The 22,950-nt window shown below is 42.6% G+C and overlaps 1 protein-coding gene across 1 annotated transcript in view; it reads right to left on the bottom strand.

Annotated features, from left to right (window-relative positions):
- Positions 1–19,406, bottom strand: part of RUNX1T1 (RUNX1 partner transcriptional co-repressor 1) — a 114,991-nt gene extending 95,585 nt beyond the window's left edge. Inside the window, exon 1 of the mRNA XM_082043908.1 lies at positions 18,659–19,406. Within this exon, the coding sequence (XP_081900034.1) occupies positions 18,659–18,686 (28 nt within the window). The 5' untranslated portion in view covers positions 18,687–19,406. The remainder of the gene's footprint in view (positions 1–18,658) is intronic.
- Positions 19,407–22,950: the final 3,544 nt, after the last annotated feature.

Genomic DNA, 22,950 nt, shown 5'->3' with positions numbered 1-22,950 from the left:
GGCATCTGCAAAAGATGACATTTGTGTTTGTGCTAGAAATTGCAGTCTTTCCCACAAACAAGCACCCTCCTCAAACCAAAACAAAGCTTCCCAAGTTAAAGTTAAGGTTACAGAACAAAGGAGTTTACCACTCAAGTCCTTTCTTTCCTGTGTTCGTGGTCGGACGTTTCCCCGCAGCCCTGACACAACCCAAAATCCTATTGATTTCAGTGAAAACGAGAGGTGCGTAAGACTGCAGGACTTTACCCAGGATTTGGCAACTGCAAATCTTTCAACATGACACAACTGCCTTTGGCATTTGGAAAACAATCTCAAAAATGTGGTTAGGACTCCCCAGCTTGGGTGCAATAACTACTTTTCTAAACTGATTTTTATTTTGTATGCAATTCTCCAGTTGTCACCATGTTCTTATATAAGCAATAAATTTACCTTTCAGTTCTGCCTAATCATGAATTGTGTATTTTTCAATTGTTTGGACTTTTGCATAACACTTTACTTTTCCATAAATGCATACAACATTCCCTAAATTGTTGTTATTGTTTGATCTGATTTTTATGGCCATAAACTCATGCCCTTACCAAAACTGAAGAATCCTTCACTGACCAAGTGGCCCTATTAATTTCACTGAAATCATTTAAACATTAAGTTTTCTACCGAGTGACGATAGCACAATCTGGTTGAAATATGGACTTACAGTGGAACATTAAATTAACATCATATTTTGGATTCAGAATTACACACAGCAGCCATCTGTAAGATGTATTCATGTTTTGCTAACCTTTACTAATTTGGCCACTCAAAAAAAATTCTTATCGAATATGTTAAATTATATATAACAATTCTGTGTTAGTGTCTGCTGAATAGCATACTCCTTTTTCATGTCTGGTAAAAAATTTTTAAACCTCTTTCTGTAAAAAAAGTTCTTGCTCAAAAAGAAAAAAAAGCACCCATCTGTCATCCACTTCACAATGAAGACATCACTTTAACTTACTACTCTCCCTTTGTTTCAGCCCCGTGTTCATTTTCTCTACATGCCACATTTTCCAAAATGATGGATGCATTCTGCTATACCCATTCTAAGTTAATCTCCTTTTTCAAATTTATTTTTGCCTCCTGAATTGTAAACTGCTGCTGTTGTTCAAATGCAAAATTGTCTAAAGTCTGAACTTCACTGAAAGTAGAATGCCTCAAACAATTTGTAGTCTTACAAGAGTGTTATAAAAAAGGATCAACATGTTGTATTACCATGGAAATTTTGAAAAACATACTTTCCCAAACAAATATTACTTTTTCTCAATGGTATGAAGTAATGAAAACCACATGTGTAAATCTGCGATCCGTGCAGTAGTTCAAGCTGCAGCTAATAGAAAATACAGAGAGTGAACTCTGCCATATAAAGGATTCTTGTTACAGAAATATAATGTGAAAACCAGATGCAGACAGAAAACCTTAATCACAGATGGGAATGTAATCACTGGCATACAGAATACTTTTTTGATCAATCTCAACCATATGAGAAATGTATTTATTTTCTAAGGAATGCAATAACTCGGGAGAGTCTTCTATTTGAATTCAGTTAACCTCATATTCATAGCGCTTTTATCTTATATGTGGAGAGAAGGGGGATATAACCTGAGCCAAGATTTTTAGAGGAGCCATTGGCTCTGGCAAATCGTTCTTGTATCAGCTTATCTTTCAAGGAATTAATAGGATGTAAAGACTACAAATATCAGGGTCAGCCTCAAAAGAAATCAGCCATTATTGCACTTCCTAGTTACTGCCAGAAATCCCTTCATCACCTAAGCACTTCCCCGGTTTAATTTTGCCCTTAATACATGGTTCTTCAGAAATACCAAGAGCTGCACACTGTTGCGCTGAAGTTCTGCGAATCAGAACTGGAGGCCTACACCAAATAACCTCCTTACTAATTCATAAAACCTGAAGGGTCATGGGTTCAAAACCCAAGTCTAATTTGGGCTTCCTTCTAACTGCTGGGAGTGACAGTGAACACCCTCCACCACACAACTCATGGGTGACAGCGGGGAACAACAGACCTCAGCACACCACAGCCATACAGTTACATCAAGCGTCTCAAGGCAGATTGCCTTCTACCAACCACCCAGACCAAGGCAGAAGCAAGATAAACCCTGTCAGTTTTCATTGCTGGTAACATTTCTGCTCAGCTTTTAAGGGACAGATGTACTACAGAAACAGTAAACTCCTCAAAATACAGAAAGTGCCATTAAGATCTGAAAATTAGGTTCAGAATTCAGGTCATCGATACGCTACCAGCAGGATCTACCTATGCTCAGCATCTTGAAGCAACCACTCCTACACTTTATCAGCCCGCTCATGGAAGAGTTTCATTTGCCTAAATGAGCTTTACATCTGGTGGTTGGACTGTGACGTTAGACTGCAACATTTAAAAAAAGCTTACGCTAGGAAATACAACTTAAGCAAGAAAAAGCGTTCAGAGACGACAGATCTCCAGGCAGCTGGGCAGCAGCAGTGGCAGCGTACCTCCTGATCCTTGCTGCACTCTCTTCCTGGAGATACTTGCTTTACCCAAGGGCATCGCAGCTCTTCACGTAGCACTGGCTGACTGTCACAGTTCGCAACTGAGCTTTTTAAGGTTAGCCAAAGTCAGTATTCATTTATTTTAATAGTACTAAATAAAATAAACTGCAATGATTTGGTATCTGTTACACCAGAGGGGAGAGGGAATGCCAAAAACTTTTGATGGGCACAGGGCAGGCAGATTCTCCCTTTCAGAGCCTCTATGTTCCATTACCATCATCCTATTTTACATATCTCCAGTACGGGGACACAGTTTCTTCAGGACCGTACTGCAGGACTTCCAGCAATGGCTCATCACAGGTGTTCATCGGTCTAATTCTGCTAAAGTTCCTGGAAATTTGAATGCCTGTATGCTAAGTGAAATCTGAAGTCAACTACTTGCTTTTTCCCTCCTATGTTAACAACTTGAAAACCACCTGATGAAAATACTTGGATTCCAGTACTGCAACAGAAGATTTTTCAACCATCTTATCTGTTCTGCCATTTAACTTCAAATTTCTGAGACTCTGGCACCGAGAGATAGTGCAGAAGTCAATTGTTAATACTAAAGTAATACAGGCTGGATATGCTTGTCTTATTTCTAAACAAGCGTGCCTAGATTAATAATAAACTTTGGCCAGATATATATTTTAATTTGCATGTTTTTCAAATAGCATCATCATTGTGTGTGTAGAGTGCTAAAAATGGAGTGAAATCTTCCAGCTGTAAAACAGTTCCACGTGACAAAACAGAGAGAGATCCTGAAAACTCCTGCTTTGTGTCATGTGTGAGCGTGTCTGCTTGTGTCTTTTTTTTCCTCTCATCTAATTTCATCTGCGAGAGACTGTCCCTAGAGGACAACAGCAGAGAGAACCAATTATATGCAGAGGTTGGTTTCTCCAAAATGAAGGCATCTGTTCCATGCCAACGACTTCCACATGGAAGAAAAACAGAACTTTGAAGGCATCTGTGTTCATGGTTGACAGTCACAGATCTTAGGGTCTACTGTAATTGCCCAGCTGCAAACTTGATTTGGTTGCTGCTGTTGTCAGCTGATCTCCTTGCACTGAAAAGAAGGGAGCTTAAATAGCAAATAGCTGGATAAAAATCAGATATTCTTACAGAATACTGACACCTTTTCCCTTTTGAAAGAGGTATTTTTCCTGGTACAACGGGTTTGATGGAAGTAAATTGCAAAGTGTTTTTTAAAAGAACATTTTACAAAATATTCTGCTTTAAAAAATGCTATTCTTTAAATAACACAAAGTCCAAGCACAATGTGCTGATTATTTTCTAGTATTTCAGGCTGATATTTTATAAGAGTGACTCATAAACCAGTATGATTCACCAGCCACATAATCCTGCAGCCCACCTGATTCAGGCAAGTAGTCTCAATAAAACCAAGAGTACACCTGAGCAGAAGCTCAAAGTTTTTATCCAAAATGCACTTGGCAGGTAAATAACCAGTATGGGATTTATTACTCACCTCACGTCACTTCCAGTGTGAGCAGATACCTTCCAAAAGACACTTAAAAGCAACATTACAGGAAGTTCAAAACCTGGCTTTCAGCACGGGGTGCAACACTTGCAGTGAGACACTCAGCAATGCCATGTGCCTTCACCATTACAAATCCAAGCAAAGTTAACAAGAAGCTCACCCAAAGCAGCAAGACCCCAACTGATTTTCCAAAGCACAGCACTGAGTGTGATTTAGGGATCCAACAATATTGATGGCACAGTTGCTACAAAGACAATTAAAACCTGACTGGCCTATGCAGAAAATGCATTTACATTCCCAGTCCTCCACCCACCAGACAAAAGAGGATCATAGTTTCCCGAAATATTTCAGGGACCTTATGGGTTTTTGTAGTTTTCTTACCTAGGACTTTTATTGCTAGCTTGAAAGAAATAAGGTGCTGTATGTTAGGGGAATACCTTTTACTTTTTTCAATAGAATTCTTTGTTATGCTGCTGGATTCCAGCTGCAATCCTAAACATGGTCTGCAGTCATGGCACTCAGCCCTTCCCGCCAGGTAGCCACACGGCCTAGGAAGGACAGTAAGGATTCCTACGCAGTTTCCCTTGCCTGGCACATACCTCAAATTATAGTGAACACGTGAAGTAGTGAACCTGGGGGGGGGGACACAGGCGGCCTGACGCTTCCTGACCACTCCTAAATTGCCTCCAGGAAGGATAAGAGTTGGGAGCAAGGACAATTAACCAGCCACCTGCTTCCTGTGACCTCCTAGGGAGCAGACACCCACTGAGGACTTGCAATGTCATTGAGGTCCTGCCCATCTTTCTTTTCCTAGAGAAGCTATGGGATAATAAAAACAATAGTAGCCAATAATAGCTCTGTAAGAGGAAAAATTTAGGTCTGAACTTTAAAAAGAAAAAAAAAAAAAAAATTAACACCAAAACCTGCCATGAATTTCATGGGAAGAGGATGCAACCAATAAATCTCAGAACCTGGAAGGGAAATTAAACATTGATCCATTCTTTAAAACTGCTGTAGCTGTTAATTTACTGTAGCGGTACACTCCTCTGGAATTTTTGGAGCAGGCAGATGGCTTAAACACATCTCTTAGAATACAGAAGTTGAGAATCCTGGTCCCATGAACTCAATGGGAACCTCTGATAATATTATTACTGAAGGAACAGACTTCTTCCTCTTCATAATATGGAATTCTTCAGCAGGTAAGTGTATTATTTACAATTCAAAGTGAATTACTTGCTTTACATCAAGACCTGAGCTCGCCCACTTAACCTTACATAAGATTGTGTCATTATGGCCATATCTGGATCTAAGTCTCAGAATAGTTCCAGCAAAGAAAGTATTGTTAAGATCACAGACATGAGACAGAAGCGCAGGAAGCCTGAAGGTCCAGATCCTCAGACTGGTGTTTTGACAAAAGAAACACCATCTTCAGTAGAACTGAGCATGTGAATACCATGGAAGATCTGAGCTCCAGCACTTTAATTCAACGTTTACAAGCTCAGCTGACCCATGGAGTTGCATTGATTTATCACGGTGAATGTGAAATACACATAACATTCAGAAACTGAGTGAGGCTATTCTGTTCAGTATGATGGTTTCCTTGCTCATCTGCAGCATGCTTTAATACCAGTTGCAGTGTGCTTTTCCAGCATTAAGTGGTTTGCCAACAAGCTTTAAAAATAATAAATAGTACAGTCATGAAACAGCTTTTGCTTAATGGTTCCTAGAACTCAGTGACTTCACTCACTAAAACCCTTTCTATAACATTACCCTTAAATACTTCTAGCAATGCCACCATTAAAATAAAATAAAAAAATCATCCTGGCACGATGATCCATTGATAGCACACCCGCAGCTGCCATTATCCCAAAATTTGTTGGCAGCTTTCTACGGCATCACTATGCTTTAATGGCTCTGGCAACAAACCCCACCTGGACGTCACTGAAAGCACTCCTTTGGAGCACTCTTCCCAAATATCCTTTGCAGCAGTATCGTTTTTTCCCCTTTGTTGCATCCTAATCATATCGTTTTCTAGCAATAGCCTCACCCTCTCTCGCTGTCAAAGCCTGAGCTGGTCTTGTGCAGTTCTCTTCTTGACTTTGTCTAGCACACATGTGATTCAGTGTTGGGATGAATTTTCCAACAGAATTTCAGGACAGTATCTTTGCTGCTCAGGTGGGGTGTTAACCTGCATCCCAGCTTTAAAATTCATTGTATTCCATCCTAGTAACCCAACGTGACCAAACCAATGGGTACGCAAAATACAGGCACAAAACCCTATGTAGTTGGATGCTTTGTAACAGATGTTAAAACTTGGGCTACCAGAAAGCACACAGAGATTTACCCAACATGCCACATCGCCTGTCATGACAGCATGAAGAACCAGCATCCTGATACTGCCATTACAGAACTAAACAAAAATCAGAAAATATATTCTGGAAAATAAATAATTATGAAAAAAAGTAGAGAAGCTTTGGGGCTGACTGGGGTTATTTTGCCCAAGTTATTTAAAACGACACCTGAGCCACAACAGAAAGGGGCACCTGTGTGGTCATCATCAGAAATCAAAAAAATGTAGTCAATAGGTCTCCAAATAAAAGGAATCACAAAATAAAATGGCTACTGGTAATGACTACTACTTACACAAATTGCGTATTAATATCCAACAAGGCCTCCCAGAGCCACAAAAGTAACTACAGTCTTGTACAATTTGTGATGGTCACGCAACCATCTCCCCAGATACTTGTCAACATTCCTGGCTTTTACTCATTGCATCAACACGGCTTTTCATAAACAGTATCTATTTTATTATGAGCTAGTGCCTGCCAGTAAGTGCAGATTAATTCCACTCCACTAGGTGGAGTCTTCTGTCTTCCCAGACAGCAACCTAATTTCCCAAAGAACCTACCACCCTCCATGAACTCTAGATGATACTTAACTTTATTAGAAGCCTCACACACTACCTGTCTTGATAAATGGAGAAGTGGCAACAAATCAAATGCCTTCTTGAGATGATTGAAGAAATCATGAACTATCTCCCATGTCAGTATGTCGCAATATGGGATCATCCAGGAATACTGTTGTTGTACAGTTCTGTACAACACAACCATGCTTTTACGGTGACTAAATTCAATAAATAATACTGAGTAAAAAAAGGTATCACTTAATAAGTCGCCATATCACACATGCCCCAAAACCAGATATAAACAAAACCAAGTTGCTGAACTTCTTTAAAATTCTTTGTGCGTGTTCAGAAATATTTTTAATATCTAGGATGCCCTCCCTTTCTAGGCATCCCAAAATGTGCTACAGAAAATGAAATGAAACATGAAAGGATTTATTTCCATATTCACATTTCCATTCACGACCACTGGAGTTAAATATGGCAACTATTCAACAGGAACAGCAAAACTGCATGCAGCGTTTTTGGCAGAGAATAAGAAAAACAGAGCACTCCCATGAATGCGCTCAGAAAATGCAGATAAGAAAATCTGGATACCCTACACACTACACTCCAACCCCTAGGAAAAGTACCAAAAAATCCCATGACCAAAGCATGAAGCCCCTTGGTTTAAAAACTCTTCAGGCAGATGGCATCTCCACTGCAACAGAGCGTGTGCTGGGCGGTATTCGCCAGCGGAAAGCTCCACGGAGGCGCTGAGCACCAACACAAGGCTCCTCCAGGTCAGCCGAGGTAGGGCCTGCTCAGCGCCGCTCCTGCTGCTGGCAGATATCACTCGCTATTTACGGCTACAGACATTGTGCCCCCATCGGCCACGTTTTTTGTAATATTTACTTCTCGTACATATGTCTATAACTATGTATACGTCCCACAGAAGGTGAGGTTTAACAGGGTTAGCTTTGTTGGGGAAAAGAAGGTTTGGAGAAAAGGAAACAACTTTCACGTTTGGAAGATTTGAATCTAGTGACTGTCACGGGATGTAAACACTCTTCTGGGGAGGGAGGCTTTTTGTTGTGTTTCCGAAGTGCACAGAGTTTTGGATAAAATCTGTATAAATAATCATCCCTCTGTCATTCAACATAAATTTATGCACGTGTGTGCACACAGATATGTTTGAGAATACAAACTATAAAGTAGACATGCCACAGACTTCTAGACAACCTACCACAAGGCCGAATCTCGCACAAAATCCACTCAATACTTAAATTTCAGTTTATTGAATTTTAATTATTGCCGATCTGTAGATCATTTTGAGGAAAATCCCCCAGGTCAAAAGCTTACAAATTCAATTGCAAAACCAAAGAGAAGCATCAGCAAGGCCCTTTCCCATGCAGACACCTGCCAAAAAAATGGGAGTTCCTGACTCCTAGATTAGAATCCAACAGCTAAAACCCATTCTAATATTAAAACCAGGAAATTTTCTATGTTGAAATAAAGAAGTAAAAGCTCTCATTTTATTCTGCACATACTTACTCAAGTTGTGCACACAGGGCTCTATAGGTCTAAGAGTGTTATCGCTTATTCATTTAGATCCTTATTTATAAAATTAACAAACACATACCCTTCTCATTAGATTTTTTTAATTAAAAAGCAATAATGTTATTTTCTCTGGAGATGCCTCTCAGAAAATTTATGCTCTACCAACACTGCGTTTTCCAGGTTCATAAAACTCACTTGGGTCAGCAGTGCCACAGCAGCGAATGTTTTTTGTATATATGCATTCAAATCTGATTTAATAATTTCATTTAACCATGGAAAAAGTTAATCTAAAAGCCCCATTAACTAAAACATCCTTTATGAGTGCAAACTTAAGATTTGCAGGTATAGTAGGAATGAAACAAGCCCAAGAATGTTCTATCACACTATAAACATCCTTTACTTTGCACAAGGACCTCAGTAGTAGGTAAAGCTGTATTGTTGCAATGAGGAAGCAGTCACTCGTCATTTTAAGATACAATCACAGTTTATTAATAAAATTATTTTGAATGTACGAGTTAAATCCTTTTACCAATATAGTGACATTCAGCTATCCAGTTCCATTTTTACAGTCCAAATAGATATGGTGCTAATTGCATAATGCCATTTTATCTGCTGAAGATAAAAGTGCCGATAAACAAAAATGCACATTAGGCAGGAGATTTTTCAGAATATATATTTTTTTTTAAATAACCCACTTGCATTAACAAAAGATTGCAATGGCTTCCAAATTATAGGGTGTTATTTTTAGTGGAAGTAGTTCAATATTCATATCGGAGCAGATGTAGCAGTTTAACAAAACAGCTCTTCAAATCCTGCACAAATTGAAAACAGGAAAACTGATTGCATTTTCTCTTATCACTTTCCTTTTCTGAATTGACACTTTTGGTCTTCTGAAAATTTACACATGGCTTTCATCTCAACAGCACCTGCTGATCAAACAGAAACCTAACATTTTCATGAAAATGGTATAAAGGACTAGTTTTCTTTTTACCATCTTAAAGGGCATCAGCAGTCCACTTGATGGCAACAATTGCTGAGTAGATGGCACACTCAAAATACATTTTATATTTTCATTACACTTACTTTTCAAAATGAGTTAAATCACTAGTGGCTCTTTCATATTAGCTCTTTGTCTGCTTTAAATTAATTTCAATCTCTATCTCTGCCTAACCCTGATGGGTTTCATTCTACAGTCAGCTAGATTTTAAAGAACATCTGAAAGCCTTTGAAATAATAAGACATGTTGTATGTTCTGCATCCGCTGGTTCTTCTTTATATGTGCATTTATATGCAATCATATACATTAATATATACAATCATGCATACACATACTACATCTCTTTTTACCGTGCTTATACTAAGGAAAAAACGTGTATACATATCATTCTGCAATATTGTCACTGCATTGAATTCCCTAAGCAGTCCTGATAGAGCGCGTTGACAGGGGAGAAACCCCAAGTACATTTATTTATTTTAAAGTTGTTCTTTGTTTCCTTTGCAATCTTCAAATTGGGAGAAGGACTAGCAGGTGCTCTGGAGCTTGAGCACCAAGACTGGGTTGAGATGCTGCCACTGGCAAACATGGTGAGCATGCAAACAACACAACCAGAAGAGCTTGGGCTCTTGCAAAAGTTTAAGGTATCAAGTCATGTATATAAAATATGATACATAAGTACCTTGTTATCCTGTCTGCTTCTGAGCCTGTAAACTCTGAAGCGCAGCAGCAGGTAACAAGGACCATCTTCCCTTGTACATAATTCTAGGTGTAATTAAAGATACTCCCGAAATCTGCTATGTGTCAGCTGCTTAACTGATGGAGCCCCAACCCCTCTGAAGTACTCTGCTGCCATCCATTACCATTCTGCTTCAGTGATAAGGTAACCTGAAGGCAGAGATGACATACAGTAATATATGTGCCACTCCAGACAGTTGGTTCGTGAATTTCAGCGTTTCATCATGCTCACTGAGGCAACTGCAAACCTGAAATGTCAATATGTTCAGTCAATGGAAGTAAAATAATGGGGCTCTATTGTCTTACCCTATCGATCCGCTGCTGTCAACAAGAATACATGCCCCCCTGGCTCTAAACAAATTTTAATTAGGCTTTTAGTTACCGGATCATATCTATATATCTATTCGTGCAAACATTTGACAAAGTGAAACGGCAATATAAACATTTCAAACTTTTAAATATATTTTAAAGGTAATTGTTTAATGTGGCCTTAAGAAATGATCGCTGATAAAGCCTTTTGCTAAGGCAGTGTGTGCACACACTTAGCGTGCAAGTCATCTTAATCTGGTGAGAACCGAAAAGACACCATCAAAAGTCCAAAACGACAAGACAAAAAAAAAAAAAAAAAGGCAGCGCCACTTTTCCTAAAGCCTGCCCGCTGTCATCCTCTGCGGGGATTTCGGCAGCCAAGAGCCTCCACCGAAACCACCCCGGCGCTGACCGGCTCCCGCCCGCCCGCTCCTGTCAGCGCCGCTCCCGGGAGGGGCCCCGGCCCCACCGCGACCGCACGTCCCGTCACCTCGGCCCCAGCCCGAGGACTCTCCCGCCGCACCGACCCCTTCTCCCCCGCCCCCGTCCCGTGAAACACCCCAACAAGCCGCTCTCCTCCTCCCTCGGCTGTGTTAAAGCGGGGTTCCTCAGTAACCTATTGTTCTCCGGCCACCTCCTCCCGGGCCGCGGCGAGCTCGGCAGGCAAGAAGCCCCCGCGCCGGTCCCCTCAGCGCGGCCCGGGGGCGGGGGAAGGCAGTGCCCAGGCCGCGGCCGCCCCAGGCACAACAAAAGGCAGATCCCTTCTCCCGGCCGGCTAATCTCTGCCCGTAAATCCCCCGCCCGCTACGGGGGAAGAGATAAGAGGTTACATCTTCACTTCTCCCCGCTCGTATCGACTTGCGCAGCGCCAAGGGAGCCAGGCGGAGGGCCGGGCGGCGGGGGGCGGCGAGGGGGTGTCCCCCCGCCCGCCTCTCCCCGAACCGCGGGTGGAGATTACCTTCCGGCGGCGGGAGGGAGGGAGGCGCCGGCGCGGCCCGGGCTTTGTGCGCCGTGAGCGCACCTCGCAGCTTATCTTTGGCGCAAGGACGGCACATCGCGCCTCCCTGGCCCTGCCGGCGCGGGGGGAGCGGGACGGCGGCGTGCATCGGGGCGATTACGGTATCAGCGCGGCCCAGATGGAGGCCGGAGGATGCACGGCGGGTGTGAGGGAGCGGGGCTGGCGCGGCGCGGCCCGGGGTCCCCGGGGAGGCCGCGCCCGGCATGAGGGGAGGCGCCACCTCCGCGCCACCCGCCGGGTGAGAAGGCGGCGGCTCCCCATGTGCCGCGGCAGGGATCCGGCCCGGCGCTGCCCCTTAAGCTGCCCGAAGATCTCTCCGGAGTGAGGAGCTTGCGAGAGACACGGAGCAGCGCAGTGCTGGCTGACCCGCCTGAGGTCACCTCCGTTTCCACCAACGCGACGTCTCTGTGGCTGCCGTAAGCCGGGCTCCCGCCTCACAAACCACACCTGAGTCCTGCACAGGGCACGGTGGCTCCTGGCCCAGAAACCTGCCCCAGCACAGGCCATACCCGCTCCCGGTTTGGCCAAGTCCTGACCCGACCTGCTCAGCCCTACCAGTGGCAGAAGAGCCTGAACACAACACTACTGCTGTGAACCAGAGGGTGAACGATAAGCCAGAGTAGGTCCCTACACTTAACAGTTCAGGTTTTGAGAAAACAGAGGCTTCATTTTGATGAAGAGAGTCATCATGAGGTACAGGGAGAAGAGGCAGCGAGCAGCCTGGCCCACCCAGCACAGGCAGCAGAATGGCTGCACCAGCACCAAGTTCCCAAATGAACTCTGTGCACTCAGGTTTTAAAGTTTTAAAAATGTTTTGCCTAGGAATCAACACTTATTTGTAAAGGAAACGCATTTCCCTAGCACGCCTGCAGAGGAGCACCATGAAGGCTGGGGTGAGGACAATGACGGCACACTGGAGTGAGACAGGCATTGTTCAGTGCAGAACTCCTTCCAAAATCACTCGGCCAAGATAGCAGTTTTTTCCACAAGAAATAAAGGGAATTTGACACATAATACAAAGTGAAAACCAGAACTTAGATGGGGGAAGGGTGTGTGTGAAAATCGTGTCACTGCAATGAATGTCAGATAAAAAGGGGTCTGTCACAAATCCTCCACTAATCCAATAATGCGAGAACCTCTTGGTATCACTGAGACACAGCACAAGGTATTTCTTTCTGGTTTTCATAAACCACTCTATATGTTTAGCCTCAGAAAGACAGCAATTTGGCAAATTATCGTATCACAAAACCCGGACTTTGATTTTTCATTAAAGGCAAACTGATTTTCACATGTCGAATTTACTTTGCATTCCTCAGCAGGTATTTTTACCCTGAAGAAGGGCCACTTCTCCCTCAACTTCCTCCAGTTGTCAGTTGTGTGACAACCATATTTAGAGGTAATCAGGCAGGTCATATTACAAAAGTTAGTCAACTGATTTGAAATCTTAGCCCTTAATGGTATGTTCTATGCATTTCTAAAAAAAACAAAACAAAACACTAACTAGTTCAACCTGCAAGGTATCACAGAGGCTTCTCTCTGCATATATTCTTTCAAAATATTATAAAAGAGAGATTGCTCTTTTTAGAGATTTTTGTTATGGATTTTTTTTGGAATATATTTATAATGCCATGACCTAATTTAGGATTCATCAGATTCTCATATCTTGCAGAGCCACAATGTGTATCGTATGTACATTGGCCATTCCGACAGGCAGTTTTACTACTTGAATCACAATTCTCTAAAGAAAAACTACTCAAGGATCCTTTCTAACGTAAACAGTTTGCTGCAAAAACACTCACATTTAAAAATAAAGCAATGTGTGTTAATAAAATAAATACAATCAGTAGAAATGTGTAACAGAAGTGGCGTTCCATAAGCACAGCTGTCTCGAAGTCCAAGCTGGAGGCTAGAAATCTTAATTTCAACTGCCTCCCTCTTAATAGTGGGTTACCTTCCTATAAAGCGTAAAGTCCATCTGCCCCAGGCAGATAAGCTTTGAAGCATTAAAACAAATAAAAATCTAACATTTTCTTTCTTGCATTGAAAATGTGAATTCTAGTGTGCTATAATGTGAGAATTCCAACATATGACCATTATGGCATAATATCTCATAGCTCAGCTTGTCATTACTTCACTTGTAATTCTTATGTTAATTATGTTCATAATTACTATAAACAGATGTGGTAGAAATTCATGTGACCTTTTACTGCAGAATGCGTTTCTCAGTCTTCCCATTTTATTTTAGTAATGTACTGTTAAACCAGAGGAAAGTATTCCTGACGTGCTCTACATGTATGTGTGTACGTGTTTAACACGAAACCATTTCTACCTCATATTTCAGCCAAAGGACCACCTATATACCAGTACATTGACAAGAAAGTGATGGTAACTGAGAAGTCTCATACCCTGAAACATACTCCTAGAAGACTATTCTTTCAGTTAACCTTTTTGACTAAATGTAGCTAAGGCCACCACTGAAGTCTAAGACCTAAATAGAGCACTGCGTTTTTATTCAGCATCTTTGTTAATGCAGCAGTATCCTGCTTTACAACCCCAAGTACATAAGAGCCATACAACAATTTATTTTACTCACAGCCCAACCATCACCGTCTGTACACAAAACACATTTACGATAAAATCACTATGGATTTCATTAAGAGAAAGCCTACTCGAATTTCATTTCTTTGGACCTAATCTATAATTAGTGTGGACAGACAGGTGCAAACCCTTCTCCCCTACAGATGGCTACTGGAAACGGTGCAAAATAGCTCCTTCTGTTTAAACAACACACAGATAACCTGCTCTGCTGTTATCACTTACAATTACCTCCATTATACTGAACTAATGTTTACTTTAATAAAATGTCCACTGTTCTCTAAATGTTATTTGGAAACTTTCATATCAATAGCAGGAAAAAAAAAAAAAAGATGGAAGTCAATATCTTTCGGATGAAAATATTTCAGAGAGAAAAAAAAGCGCCTTTTAAAAGACAGGATATTTTTACTTTGATTTTACATCTGCTGATCATTTTTCTTTATCCACAAAACCACACAGTATACTACTTCCTGTTGTATTTATGCTACCATATAATAAACCAATCCAGTTTACAGTAAATAATAACAGGATAACTGTGAATCTGAAGCAGTTCTTTAAAAAGGAACTCCATGTAGGGAATAAAAAAAGACTCTTTACATTAAAAGTTCAGGTTTTAAACTAACTCTTTTAGATCTTTCACATGAAAGAAGGTGAAGAAACTGAAGTCTGGAAGCCAATGTTTTAAGAATTTACACTCTCACGACTTATGCTAAATTCAAAGTCAGTTTAAGCTTTTATAAATATTATAGGTTGCTATTAAAGGCTGTATTTGAAAAAGCAGGCTGCTACTAACTACATGGACCAAAGTTTTATAATGTATTCAGATTTAAATAATTTTCTTTTCACAGCTCTTTAGCTAAGCCATGAGAAATAACCCCTTCACAACAGCAAGTTCACGTTTTATTTCAGCTGATAAGACTTCTTGATCTCTGCATGACATTAGAAGTTTCTACAGAACAAAGAACAAGATCTTCTCCCCACCCCCCCCTAAAAAATCTGAAGCTCCTGCAATAGCAACATACTAATATCCTTATTCAATTAGCTAAAGATTTAACAGTAATGGACTGTGGCAAGTGGATTTCAAAGATGAAAATGACAATTGCAAGCCCTTTCTCCCATCACCCCCAATGCAAATGCTGCAGATGCCTGTTTCACCCAAAGTGTCTGGCGAGGAGCAGTTTGCAGTCTGCACAGTACCTCAGTGAAGTGAGCTTCGCATTCAACGCCTGTCGTCTGAAGTTCATTTCAGAGAAGTGAGAAACAGGATTTGACAGGGAAGAATGTCCTGAACCGACTAGCCACTGACCAGCACTCCAGGTGGAGCTATTTTTCTCCCTTTTATTCTATAAACAATACTTCAAGTATAAAACTCCATGTGCACGCAGGCATACATAGTGTTAAGCGTATACAGATGAGAGACACTGTGTGATGTTTTACTGGTCCATTATTCAGGCACGAAACGAGTTAACGTTAAGGTGGTCAAAAATGGTAGAAGGCAATGTTTTACTTAAAAAGATTTTGGAAACTATTTAAAAGCTCAAAGCCTTTGAAGAAAAACAACTTGAGCAGCAGTTGCCAGGAAGCAGTGACCTAACACTGCTGTCTGCATTCCATTACAAACAGAATGGTTCTTGTCTCCTACAGCATGCTCTCAGCTCCGGAACCCAGCCGCTCACCCTCCTGCTAAGGCAGGGCCCAAGAAGAAGTCCTGCCATCTCCTGTATGCCTCGCCTGGCTTCAGCCTGCCAGGGACATCAACAGATTTAACAGTGGGTTGGGTTTTTGGTGGAGTTTGTGGGTTTTCTTGCACTGATGCGTGGTTGCACTTCCCATGACAGCAAAGAAAAATGATGCATGAATTGAAAGTAGTAGCAGTGATATTGAAGGTTCGGATATGATAAAACTGACCTTAGAAAAGTTATCAATTGTAAAGTGTAACTTCCGAATTAAAGAACTTCACAGTGAGTCTGCAGTGCATCTCATGCCTAACAAAGCCTTTATCAACTTCGTAGTTTCATAGACTGTTTAGTTAGAACAACCTATATTCAGATCTTTTTCCTAGTTATTTTTTCTGTTGATGGGGAGCCACAGAAACACCTAGTGCTAAAACCAGGACATATAAACAATATAGACTAACTTTCCTAACAGTCAGCCGAGCTAAAGGAAATTCCCTGATCATATTGGATTTCCTAAGGAAATCAGCCCAGAATAAACTGAATGAGGTTTTCAGACTTCCCATGGAAAGGTCAAGCATCAGCTTCAACAACCATTAGAAACCAGTTTCAACCCTTTCAGCTATCCAGATTCACTAAACCGTTAACAGAAAAGCAGAACAGAAAACCCAGACAATATACTTCAAATCTAAAAATGTCTCTCACGTCTTGCCTCAAACTACAGTTAACAAAGTTGGTTATGTAAACTTCCCATTGCATCTTTCAGGATGCAGAAATTAAGAAGGAAATGTAAGGCTACAAGGGTATAATTAAATAGATTATATTCACCCTTAGCCCCAACATATTGTGTTTACAAATACAATAATTATGTTTCTAGCTACATGTCAAAAGAAAATATTTTCTAAGTCCTTCAAAAAGCATGCATGCATTTCTGTAAGTAGGAAATAAGTCAAAACAGATTAGTAGACTAAAAATGGGAAGGGGGATGGGAAAAAAATCCCGCTTTGGTCAGCAACTCGGACCACCATCAGGGGATAAATCAATTTGCAGCAGCTGTGGACAGCCATTTAAGTCTGGGGCCTGAACAGATTAATTAGGGGAAGCGATGTTAAAAGTTAAAGGGGTCAGCGTTACATTAAGCACACGAATATTTGGTCGAGCAAACGTTTGGCTGTACATACCGAGACTCAGAAGACATCCTTTTAGTTAGTGAGGGCTATGCCTATAGCCAAAGGCTTGGCACTCGCCGTGTTCCCACGGACAGCGCGGCCGCTCCCGCCGTTGCTTTCCCGAGGTGTGTTTTACCTGCCCCTACCGCGTCGCGCCTGTCACGGCCGCCCCGCGCTGCCCGCGCAGGCAGCGCGCAGCCCCGCACCGCCCAAGCGCACCTTGGGGACGCGCCCTCCAGCCCTGCTGCGCCTGGCGACGGGGAACTCGAGCAGCTCCTTAGAGAGGATTCGCTACCAGGGGCTCAGCGGATCGTGGTTCTCATCTGAACGATCTGAAAGCGGGAGCCGCTGGCTCCGGGGCGGCACTACCAGGAGGCTGCAAGAAGACAGGTCCTTTCCGGGCTGTGATTTAGGGCAAGGCAGAGGTAGGAGGGGGTGACTGGCAGAGTCTGCTGCGGATCTGGAGATGGAGGGCTGCTCTACCAGAGAAACCCGAGCGGGTTGGAGGCGGCTGGTCCCCAGCGCGGCGGTGGCGGGAAGCTCCCGGCCGCGTCCCGCCAGGCCGGGCTCCGGTGTTCCAGGCTGCAACTTGGGGGGCAGGCGGGGGAGGCTGCCTTGGCGCCTCTTACCTTCGCCATCTCTCCTTCAGCTTCTCAGTGAGCTGAAGGAAGCAACATTTTAGCTCCTGCTTGGAGCAAGAGGGATTTTAGAGCTGTGTCCGATTAGGTACTTTCAGTTTCTCTCTAACATTTAGGAGAGCAGAGTACAGTAACAACACAGATATTTCTCCATAAATCAACGTGTAATGGAGTCACGGGTGCACCAGCCAGGGTCGAAAGTCCTTCTCTACACTAAACCAAATTTCTAGCCCAATCTCGCAACTTTGGCACTAACAAAAGGACTCGAACTCGCCAAAAGTCAAAGGCTCGTCCAAATCACCAGCAGTATGGTTTTCATCCTTCCAATCTCCCTTACCGGTGGTGTATTACGAATTTACGGAATCAAACCATTCAGCTCAGTTAAGCGAGATGACACAATTACATTGTATTGCAGTTTTGGAAATCAAATCCCTCACGCTACCCTATGGTTTTAGGAAAAAAGATACTTGCAAGATCGCCGTGCAGCTAAAGAGGATATGCACCGCCTGAAATATTTCTTGCAAAATAGCCTGAAGTGATGTTACCCGTACTACGTAAACCGGTGATCGTAGTGAAACAAAACAAAAATCCCACCAGAAACATTTCAGACACTACGACTCACATTGGCTAGCTCTAATCTGGAGAGAGAGGAGGCAGGGGAGAAAAAATAAATAAATAAATTAAATAAATAAAAAAGGCGAGTCCTAAATAGAGACAGAAATCCTACGCTATGTGCTTCGAAGGATTATTTAAAAGAAAATAAAAAATAAAAAAGAAGCACTGGGTGGTTTGATTTCTGGGCTCTTGAGAAATATTCCGGGTGCGACTTCGTGAGCCGGGGACAGCGGGTTAAGAGCTGCATGCCGGGCTAACCCTGCTCGGGCATAGCGGCAGCCCCGGTCCGCCTGGGTTAGTTACAGCCGCGGGAGCCCATCGGAGCCCGAGAGCCCTACGGGAAAGGAGAGAGCGAAGGAAAAAGGGGTTCCCCCCTCCCCAGCGCGCCCTGCCCTGCCCGCGCCCCGTACTCACACTGCAGAGGACCGGAGATTCCCACCATTCGCCACGGGCTGCGAGCTGCAAATAAAAGTTCCCGTCCTGCTCGGGGGAGAGCCGGCAGCCCAGGCTGCTGGAGGGGCGAGGGGGTGGGAAAGGGGAGAGCAGCGCAGCTCGGCTTCCCTTCCCAGTCCAGATGATCCACGTCCACAAAAGTCAAAACGAGCGGAGGAGAAACTCCAGCTGCTCTTCCCCCCTCCTCTCTCGCCTTTTTTTTTTTTTTTTTTTTTTTGAAAAGGAGGATCAGCTCGAGATAGACTACTGGTTCCACAGGAACGGACAAGAACCAAAAATAAAGCAAAGTCTCCAAGTCGAGATAGTTAATGCCCAGGTCCTTCTCTTGCTGCCGCCGCCGCCGCCGCAGACAAACGTGATATGGAGCGCAGGGAGCGGCCGCTGTCAGTGTCGGGGTCTGTGCCTGTCCCCGGGCAGCGGACGCATAGCTCTGCCCCCGGCGGAGCCAAGCCGGTGCCGAGCCGCCCGCCCCAGGCTGCGCTGCTTTCCGCGCTGCTTCCGCGCCGCTCCGCCCGGCTCCCCCACTAGCAAGCACCTCGCGAGGCAGGCAGCATACTGCCGGCAGCCGGCCCGGCCCCGCTACCCAGGTGCAGGGGGGGAGGGCTTAAAGCAGTGGGAGGTGATAGAGGTAGGAGACATCTGTGTCGTGAGGAGGTTAGTGGGGGTCAAGTATATGTTAACAATAGGCGAGCGCGGTCCCTCTCGGGCAGCCTGCCTACTCTTTCTTTCTTTCGCTCGCTTTTACTGGGTGGACATCTAACTTGCTCCCTAATGATGCCTCCCCGGCTTTAAGAGTCCAGACTGCCCTGCAGTAACCCAAGACAAACACTTTCTCTAGCCATCTGGAGAGCTCCTGGCTGCTCTGCCTGTGTCTCATCACTGTGTGAAGAGACAGCAGTGCTAGAAATCAAGCCACTCTCAGATCTACTCTCTAATCCCCTTCTGTTAGCTGATTTCCAGTCAGACTGTTTGCTTTTGCATTAGATAATAGCCTTAGAGAAAACAATTATCATTTTCCTTTTCCCTTTGTTTTTCCCTCTTTCTGAAGTACAGTATGGAGGAAGGCCTCTCTCTCTTTTTCTTTTTTCCTTTTTTTTTTTTTTTTTTTTTTAAATAACGAATTTATGCTCTTTTATGGCTTGCAGAACCCAGATGCAATTTCACACTTTCCTGGAAGGGGATTCTGGATTCTTCGGAAAGCAGCGACACGATCTCAACTGCAGTGAAAATTAATTACTATCATCTACAATTAATAGAAGCATGCCACCGTTTGACTTCGTGTTTCATTACATAATCATTTCAGTAGGCATCCATATATTCTCCAATTCATCAGCTATTCCCTTCTACGTTTTGCAGAGAATATTATTGTCAGTCATACAACCTGCAGCAACCCAGTACTTCTACTGTTGTGTTGACACTGGATGAAGCAGACGTATCCGCAAAAAACAAAAAAACCCACATCAGCCTCACATATTGAGTAAAAATAGTGTTTTTTTCAGGTTGCAGATAGTGGATTGGAACTGTCAGAACTGCCTGGACATTTAGCTTCATTTTTTCAAACATCAGATGTTGAGTAAAAGAATAAGCATAGAACAGAACTTGTAATCAAACTGCATCTTTATTCCTGTATGTACACAGACACGTGCAAACACACACACACGTGCATACATGCTATCAGGCCTGATCTTGCAAATGTACGAATGCCTAATTTTAAGTGCATAAATAGACCTATTGAATGCGAAGTAGCTTTACGTGTGTTTGTCATAAGAACATACACGTTTCCAGAATGTGGAGGAAGCATTTATATATATATTTATAAGCATATTTATAGCAATATTTGTCTACCTCTGTGACTGGCTTTGAAAATTTGGTTGATCTTAAAATATGTTTAAAATGTTTTATTATCTGCATAAATCTACCTTTTTTTTCAGGTATTTAGTGACATGGAGCTTTAATGAACTGTTTGGCATATAGTAACAGGGAGCTGAACTTACCTTGAAGTAAATTCAACTCAACAGAGCATAAATCAGGACATGTTTTGGTCTACTGTGATTTCAATTTACAAAAATGGTGAGAAGCCAGAAGTCTGGCATTGATTTCTAATTTAAAAGCTATCTGTTTTACAGAGGTCTATTTCAAGGCCAAAATTGTGGGAGAACCTTTAGAAAATTATTTTCAAATATTTAAAAATAATCTAAAAATAGCAAATTTTACAGGGCTTCCTTTGTCTGCGACAGATCTAGTAACTTTGGTTGAGCCTGAAAATCTTTATGGCATGATACTTTCATCCCCATTGTTGTGTATGAATGCTGAAAAATACATAAGATTTGCCAGTGATCCCAAAGCATGCCAATGGTCCCAAAGCATGTTTGCTGACCTGTCAGGGACTGAACACTGAGTCCTGATTCTCAGTTTACAGCTGTAAAAAAAAAAAAAAAAAAAGCAGTGCTTCCTCTTTGGCATGTACCTTCAGTCTAAAAGATCAATCGACTTTCTAGGTATTATCTTCCAAAATAAAGAAGGAACATCAGCTTAGATTTAGAAACTCTGGAAACTCTAATCTGAGCTATTAGTAATTTAATATCCACCTACAAATTGATTAAAGTTTACAGACTTCTGTCTTCTCTTTCTGTAATGAGAAAAATACAGAAATCACCTATTAAACCCCCAGCCCTGGCTCGTATTGCACAGCATTTCCCACTGCTCCCAGTAAGGACAAAGCCTACCCAGATAAGGAAGCGTAGTAGAGAGTGGTAAATACTGACTACTTCTTGGCAACTATACTTTCCTCAGACACACTGGGAGAATAAATTGACAGGATTCCTAAATCATAAAATATTGTAACCATCAAGTATTATCATTATATTGCAAAGCTGATGATAGAAGCCTGGCTTATTACAAAGTTCTCTTATCCGTACCTTTTTCTTTCCTCTATGTATTTCCCAGAGAAAGTAGATATGTTTTAGCAAAAAAAAAAAAAAAGGAAAAATAAACATGTTCTTTGAGAGATGAATTCATGTTTCAGGAAGAAAAAAATGCAGCCTCACAGTAGACCTCACAAATACTTGGTAACTTTACACCCTGCAGATTTTTTCTGCAGACTGTAGATGCCATGTCTGATTTGACATATGAAGGATTTACACTGTGTATCACTGTGTGACATTGTGTGAGAGAGAGGCTGGTAAAAGTATAGTTGCACATGGAAGTCAGAAATATCCTGCTAGGCTGTCCAAATCTGACTATATTTTGATTGTACAGAGACCGATCAAATGTTCAGAGCTGAAACATGGCTTACTCTTTACTGTGAATAATTATATTATGGGCAGTCATCTGCACTGAAATTCTTGGAAGAGAACTTATATATCAACTCACCTCATTGCTGTTTAAAAATAGAGACAAGTATGTCCCTCCTAATTGTCACTGCCTTGCAGCTCAGTGTCACACATTGTCACATGTCCCCATCCAGAGCTCAGACAATCTCCTTAAACACATTTCCACTCAAACTGTGCAGACTTCAAGTCCGTGCTTGTTTTTTTTCAGACTTGTCTCTCTATTGAAGCATCTTCCACTTTCCAAAAGGCTCAGTCTCACATGAGAATCTGGCTGTTCACTGCTGTTGGAGCTGGATTGGGCCTCGGCGCACGGACCGGGGCTGTATGTGGTTGCTACAGCACTTATTAGACAGGCGCTCATTGGGGTGGAGTGGTACACTAAATGTTCATATAAAACTAAATAGTCAGGCAGAATGCTAAGCTGCATCCTTGATAGCTTTAACTTAGGAACCTTTCCCTTAACCGTGTTTTTCCAGTTTTCTCTCTATTTTACAAGTATATTTTACATGTTAGCTTGGGTCACACTTTATTTCCATTTCAGCCTGTTCGTGCACCTTTTGTAGGTTGTGCGGTGCAGAGGATGGCAGCGGGATGGAGACTGCTGTGGGATTCATGCTAATGTTGCATATACTTCAGCAAACCCTTCCCAATTGAGCTGCAGTACAGGCTAAATCCTGCCTTGACCCCTGCTCAGAAAAGCAGCAAAGACGTAAAAAGTCTGGTGGTGCAGAGATGCTGCCCCCTGCTCAGGAGGGAGTCACTGGATGCACTTTGCAGCTTCACATCTGGGGGAAACTTGTTCCAGGGCTTGGGCTTGGTAACAGGAGCAGGAAGCCTGCGGCAGCAGGATGGATCCCACCCTTCAGTATGCAAAGCGTGTCCACTAGGTGATGTACATGCTGCAAGAGCTGACGCGTTACC

This window comes from Streptopelia decaocto (genome assembly GCF_964273445.1).
Source record: "Streptopelia decaocto genome assembly, chromosome: 2".
Classification (NCBI taxonomy): Eukaryota; Metazoa; Chordata; class Aves; order Columbiformes; family Columbidae; genus Streptopelia; species Streptopelia decaocto.
Note: the sequence above shows the minus strand (reverse complement) of the source record. Positions and strands in the feature narration are given on the sequence as shown.